Raw genomic sequence first — 6,195 nt, 5'->3', positions numbered from 1 at the left:
CTCCTCCCCCCCATGCCCAGCGCCGTGTGCCAGCTTCCTGCTTCATGAGTTGTTCCCGTTGGGTGCTGGGCTTTCCCCACAGCTGTCCTGCTCCTTCCCCTGCTCCCCTTCAGTGAGAGCCAGCCCCCTCCCAGGTGGCACAGTGGAGCTGCTCAGGCCGTTGTGACCAGAAAATGGGGCCCAGAGAGGGGCAGAGGTTGCCCCGTGGCTGATGTGGGGGTAGAGCCAGATCTGACTGTGCCATTCATCAGAGCCCCTAGATTTGCATCGCACCTGCCTTGGGGTGTTGCTGGGGATAGAGCTGGGGAGAGGGGGAGGGGAGCCGCCTCCCACACCTGCTCTTTCCACCCTGACTGGCCTGACGTGGGAAACCACTTCTCTGACCACTGGCCACTGGAAAGGAGAACGTCTGGCAAAGGCTCATGCCCAGGGTCCCAGGTGTGGAGCTAACCACGTCGTTTCCGGCCAGTGCGGTGGTGGCTGTCGTGGGCCGGGTCTCAGTGCAGATCCCAGGGCCTTTGCCCTTGATCCCAGGCAGAGGAGAGCCGTGGGAGCAGGACCCGATGGCCTGGTACAGAGCCCCGAGTGGGCCTCGATCCCTGCCACTGCCTGTTCTGCTTACAGACAGGCCGCTGTCCTCCCTGGGCGGGAGGGGAGGGGTGGGGCAGAGAGCAAACGCCAAGGTGGCACGAGGCTGGGCATGTGCCTGGTCTCAGTGTCTAAGGAGTGTCACACACCTGGAGGTGTCACTCTGACGACCTCTGCTCCCACTGGAGCATCTTAATCTCTTTAGAAGCTGACCGCTGACCCCAGGCGGCGACTGGAGTCCAGGGACCCCCAGCCCCGCCCTGGGCCCAGAGTCCCCCATTGGTGAGCCTTGGCTCTGCTTATAGCATCTGACGCCAGAGGGGCTGAAAATAGCCCCTGGAGGAGGTGGAGGAGGGGGCTATTTAAAGGGCCTGGGAGGAGCAGAGCTGAGAGCGAGTGAGCACTGATCATGGCCACTGCAGAGCTGAGCTGCCAGGTGTCCGAGGAAGACCGAGAGCGGCGAGAAGCCTTCTGGGCCGAATGGAAGGATCTGACATTGTCCACACGGCCTGAGGAGGGGTGAGTGCCAGGCAGCTGGGAGTCCCTCTCCCCTAGAACACCTCTCCTGAGCCTCACACGAGGCCAGAGCACAGAGCCCTGCAGAAGTTTCTGGGGGTAGGGACAAGGAGAGGGCCCAGGGGGGAGAGTGGAGTCACCCCTTCTGCATCCCAGATCCTGGCAAGCCCCAGGGAGCCCCCTGCCCAGCTCATGACTGGAGGGTAGCAGATTTCAGGAGCTCAGTGTCCCCCTGCCCTCTCCTCCCCAGTTGCTCTCTGCACGAGGAGGATGCCCAGCGGCACGAGACCTACCACCAGCAGGGCCAGTGCCAGGCGCTGGTGCAGCGCTCCCCCTGGTTGGTGATGCGTATGGGCATCCTCGGCCGTGGGCTGCAGGAGTACCTGCTGCCCTACCAGCGGGTGCTACCACTGCCCATCTTCACCCCCGCCAAGATGGGTGCCACCAAGGAGGAGCGCGAGGACACCCCCATCCAGCTGCAGGAGCTGCTGGCCCTGGAGACAGCCCTGGGTGGCCAGTGTATGGAACGCCAGGACGTGGCCGAGATCACCAAGCAGCTGCCCCCCGTGGTGCCTGTCAGCAAGCCTGGCGCCCTGCGTCGCTCCCTGTCCCGCTCCATGTCCCAGGAAGCACAGAGAGGCTGAGAGGGGCGGTGACTCGGGCTCCACCGGGCCTGCTGTGGGCTGGGCCCTTCCTGGCTAGGACCATGGAGGGGAGCTGCTGGCCATGGATGCTTCGTAGTTTGCCCAGAGTTGGGGGCTAGGGGAGGAGGGAGCCGGAGGCCAGGATGCCTGGGTCCCCTGAGCTCCCAAAGGGAGGGGAGTGAAGACAGTGGGCACGAAGGATAGAGAGCTGGGGGCCAGCATAGCCAAGTGCCCCCAGCCCCAGGAGAAGGGACAAAAGATGCTGGTGAGGACAGAGGTCCCTGAGGGGAGTGACCCTGGTCTAGGCTCCAGTTTCAGAGAAAGATGAGGAAAAGGGGATCTGGAATGCTCTAGGAAGGAGGCTTGAAGGAGACCAGAGTGAGGGGGATGTGAAGAGGGCAGAGGCAGAGTGGAGCCCCCAGCATCCTCTGTTAGCGCTGCAATAAATGCTCAGTCGTGTTCCAGACTTCTTGTTCCAGTCTTTTTCCTTGTGGGGGCCGGCCCATTGGTGTCCCCCTCCCCCCAGGTCACTTCTGGGAATAGGCCTTGCACCTGAGCTAAATATGGCAGAGCCGGTGGGTACACTCCATGCTTGGTTGTGGGGGCGGGGGAGACAGGGACAGAGCTGTAAACAGGGTATCCGTCCGGTCCGCCTTCCATGCCCTGGCTCTGCTGTGCAGTGCCTGGCCTCTGTGTCCAGTCCCCTGGCACTGGGCAGTGTCCAGCAGGCCAGCTGGCATCCAGGGTTTGTTTAAATGATCTCATGGAGTAGAGGGAGGGGCCTGGCGCCAGGACTGTCCTTGGCTGTACCTAAGGGTGTGAATGGGGTCACTGACCCCAAGGCTGACCTACCTCTCAGTTCTGAATCCAGACAGAATCAATTCTTGGCTGGGGTCAGGCACTCCGCCCTCCCTGACCAGGGAGCCCAGGCTGGGTTTTGGGGAGTGGAGGGTCAGGTTCTTGTCTGTGACCCCTGCAGCTTCGTGACTCCTGTCCCAACCTGGTTACCTGGCCCAACAAGGAGACACGTTCCCCTTGGGACGAGATGGGGGCACAGAGGAGGCTGGAGGCCCATCTGGACAGGGGCTGGTAGCCTACCTAGGGCAGAGGGACAATGGACTGGCCCAGAGGGGTCCAACTCCAGGAAGACCACTGGAGATGGCCACATGGAATCCACTTCCCATCCGGGCGCGGGGGGGATAGGAGGGAAGACCCTGGCATCTTGACCTGGAGTGCCAAGCAGGACCTGCAGGCCTGGCCTGGGCCGCTCCCCGAGAGAGGGGAATGTAGTGTGGCCTGGGGGAGGAGAGGGGTCAGAGAGCCCAGACTGGCGCAACCCCAAATCCCTTGGCGGGGAAGGCCCAGCCCGCGCCCTCTGGGCCCCGGGGCCGCCTGGAGAACGCCTGCGCCCTCCCGCCCTCCCCACGGTCCCGCGCCCCCGACATGGCCATGGCCAGAACGTCCCGAGCCTTCTGCTCTCGGAAGCCCCCAGATAAGCGGATCGGAGCCCGCAGGGCCCGCGGGGAGGCCCGGCGGTTCGGCTGGCTAAGTGCATTAGCCCCGATCGCGTCCCCTATCGCGGCGGCCATCGGACGGGCGGGGCCGGAGCTGCGCTCTGGGGCCCCCGGGCGACCGTGGCGGAGGCCAGAACGGACTGTGCTTTCCGGGGTGGGGGTGGAGGGCGCTGGGGGACGGGGGTTGTTGGAAAGGACGGAAGAGGGCTGGAGGAGGGGCGGGGGGGGCAGCTGGGGTGACCTGGGTGTGACCCCGGGACGGGATGTCTCAGGAAGGAGAAGTCGGCGGGGGCTGGGCCCGGGGTCGGGGACGAGGGCGCTGGGAGGTGGGCACTGGGAGAGGGCTGATTCGAACCCTGGCCAGAGAGAAGGGATGGGGTGCCGGGCGAAGCGGGTGAATGGCTGGGGAGCCGGAGGAGAGCGGCGGGAGGAGCTGGGGACCGGCGGGGCAGGGATCTAAGGGTCCTGGGGGCACGAAGCTGGCTCGGACCAGGCCCGGTGAGGCAAAGGCTGGACGGCTGCGGGAGCAGCTGCGGAGCGGGGGGGGGGGGGGGGACACGCGCCCCGAGTGTCTGCTGCTCGGACACTAAGGGTGATGGATGGGCTGGGGGAGATGCAGCGCGGAGCCCCGGGCGGCTCCAGGCGCAGCCGCCGCCCCCGCAGCGGAGGGTCGGGCGGGGAGTCGGGCGGCAGATAAAGGGGCCGCGAGGCGAGAGGACAGCGCGGGCGACGACGGCGGAATGAGCGCGGCAGACCCGAGTCCCACTGCGGGCGCGGCCCCCGACTCGGACCCGGGCCGGGCTGCCGTGGCCTCCGCCTACCAGCGCTTCGAGCCCCGCGCCTACCTCCGCAACAACTACGCGCCCCCTCGTGGGGACCTGAGCAGCCCGGACGGCGTGGGGCCTTGGAAGCTGCGCTGCTTGGCGCAGACCTTCGCCACCGGTGAGCGCGGGGAAACTGAGGCCCGGAGGACAAGAAGTCATCAGAGAGCTAAATGGGCATGCGTGAGCGAGCCCGATGGGGACCAAGAAGCAGAGATAGGTAGTTAAGAGGTGAAAACAGAAGAGGAAGAGAAGCAATATCCCTTAGGTAGGGGGCAGAGGAGAGAGACCTGTGGAGAGGGCACTGGGAGATGAAGTGGGGGGTGCAGGAGAGACCCCGAAGACCCTCGAGACAGAGGGGGAGGCCGAGATCGAGATCGGGGAGGGAAGAGAGGCATGTGCAGGAACTGCCAGGCACCTCCGGATTTCCCCACCTAAGCCTCACGGAAGGGAGGGGCGGTCCTACAGATGTGGAAGCTGAATCTCAGAGGGGGTTAAGTCCTTTTCCCAAGGTCGGTCAGTCCACGTTGGGGCCAGGACTCAGACCCAGGTTAGCTGATGCTTTTTCCAGAGAGAGGCGCACTTCCAGAGGGAGAATCGAGAGAGGCTGGGAGAAGCAGGTGAGGGAGGGAGGGACTGAGGCGGGGTTGCCTGGACAGTGCTGGCACAGGACTCTCCTGCTCTGCTCCCCCCCCGCCCCCCGGCCAGGTGAGGTGTCAGGACACAGCCTCATCGACATTGGTTCGGGCCCCACCATATACCAGCTGCTCAGCGCCTGCACCCACTTTGAGGACATCACCCTGACAGATTTTCTGGAGGTGAACCGCCAGGAGCTGGGGCTCTGGCTGCGGGAGGAGCCTGGGGCCTTCGACTGGAGCACGTACAGCCAGCATGTCTGCCTCATCGAGGGCAAGGGGTAAGGGGGCTGCCCATGGAGTGGCGGGTGGGGGGGGCAACAGAGGACTGAGCGTGGGGTGGCCCTGAGCCCTGGTCCTGCCCCTGCACAGTGAGTCCTGGCAGGAGAAGGAGCGCCAGCTGCGAGCCAAGGTGAAGCGGGTCTTGCCCATCGATGTGCACCAGCCCCAGCCCCTGGGCGCTGGGAGCCTGGCGCCCCTGCCTGCCGACGCCCTGGTCTCTACCTTCTGCCTGGAGGCCGTAAGCCCGGACCTTCCCAGCTTCCAGAGGGCCCTGGACCACATCACCACCCTGCTGAGGCCTGGGGGGCACCTCGTCCTCATCGGGGCCCTGGAGGAGTCATGGTACCTGGCTGGGGAGGCCAGGCTGGTGGTGGTGCCCGTGTGTAAGGAGGAGGTGATGGCGGCCTTGGTTCGCAGCGGCTATGAGGTGCGGGACCTGCGCACCTACGTCATGCCTGCCTGCCTTCAGACAGGTGTAGACGATGTCAAGGGCATCTTCTTCGCCTGGGCCCAGAAGAAGGTGGGGGTGTGATGGCCCAGTGCACCCAGTGCTGGTGGCTCACATACACCCAGATTCTCTGTTATGTGAGGTGGCACCTAATAAAGAAATAAGTTCCTCCTGCTGAGCGTCAGCTTTGTCTGTGGCTCTCCTGGGAAACAAGGAGCTCTCTCTGAGGTTGTGGGGGTGTGTGGAAGCCACCAATCCTAGCCTTTTTTTCCAGAAGCTTCCATGACAGTAGGTTTCTTTACCACTCATTCTTCCCAAACTAAGTCAAGGCCAGAGGGAGCTCGTTCAGCATTTGCTGTGTGCCAAGCACCTATTAGGCCCACTCGGTCCTCACACGCAGCAGGTCCTGTTGTCCTGTTTGCAGGTGAAGCTAGGAAAGGTTAAGTAACAAACAGGAGTAGAGGGGCGCCTGGGTGGCTCAGTCGTTAAGCGTCTGCCTTCGGCTCGGGTCATGGTCCTGGGGTCCTGGGATCGAGCCCCACGTCGGGCTCCCTGCTCGGCGGGAAGCCTGCTTCTCCCTCTCCCACTCCCCCTGCTTGTGTTCCCTCTCTCGCTGTGTCTCTCTGTGTCAAATAAATAAATAAAATCTTAAAACAAAACAGGAGTGGAGCCTAGTTTAGACCAGAAGGGGAGGAGAGGGGTATAATCAGGAGACTGAAGTGGAGAGTGCACAGGGAAGGAGTTACA

At 64.0% G+C, this 6,195-nt stretch overlaps 2 protein-coding genes across 2 annotated transcripts; both read left to right on the top strand.

Annotated features, from left to right (window-relative positions):
- Nucleotides 1–117: 117 nt before the first annotated feature.
- TCAP (titin-cap) lies at nt 118–2,214 on the top strand. Its single transcript, XM_028089789.2, has 2 exons — nt 118–1,107; nt 1,355–2,214. The coding sequence occupies exons 1-2, from the start codon at nt 998–1,000 to the stop codon at nt 1,746–1,748; spliced, it is 504 nt and encodes a 167-aa protein (XP_027945590.1). The 5' UTR covers nt 118–997; the 3' UTR covers nt 1,749–2,214.
- A 1,658-nt stretch (nt 2,215–3,872) lies between these two features.
- Nucleotides 3,873–5,828, top strand: PNMT (phenylethanolamine N-methyltransferase). Its single transcript, XM_028089912.2, has 3 exons — nt 3,873–4,204; nt 4,792–4,999; nt 5,091–5,828. Exons 1-3 carry the CDS (start codon nt 4,003–4,005, stop codon nt 5,530–5,532), a joined length of 852 nt encoding a protein of 283 aa, XP_027945713.1. The 5' UTR covers nt 3,873–4,002; the 3' UTR covers nt 5,533–5,828.
- The last annotated feature ends 367 nt before the right edge of the window (nt 5,829–6,195 follow it).

The sequence above is a fragment of the Eumetopias jubatus genome, unplaced genomic scaffold (genome assembly GCF_037043125.1).
Source record: "Eumetopias jubatus isolate StellerSeaLion01/CBP00866 unplaced genomic scaffold, mEumJub1_p1.0 scaffold_10, whole genome shotgun sequence".
Taxonomy (NCBI): Eukaryota; Metazoa; Chordata; class Mammalia; order Carnivora; family Otariidae; genus Eumetopias; species Eumetopias jubatus.
This window is presented reverse-complemented; position numbering and strand designations above follow the sequence as displayed.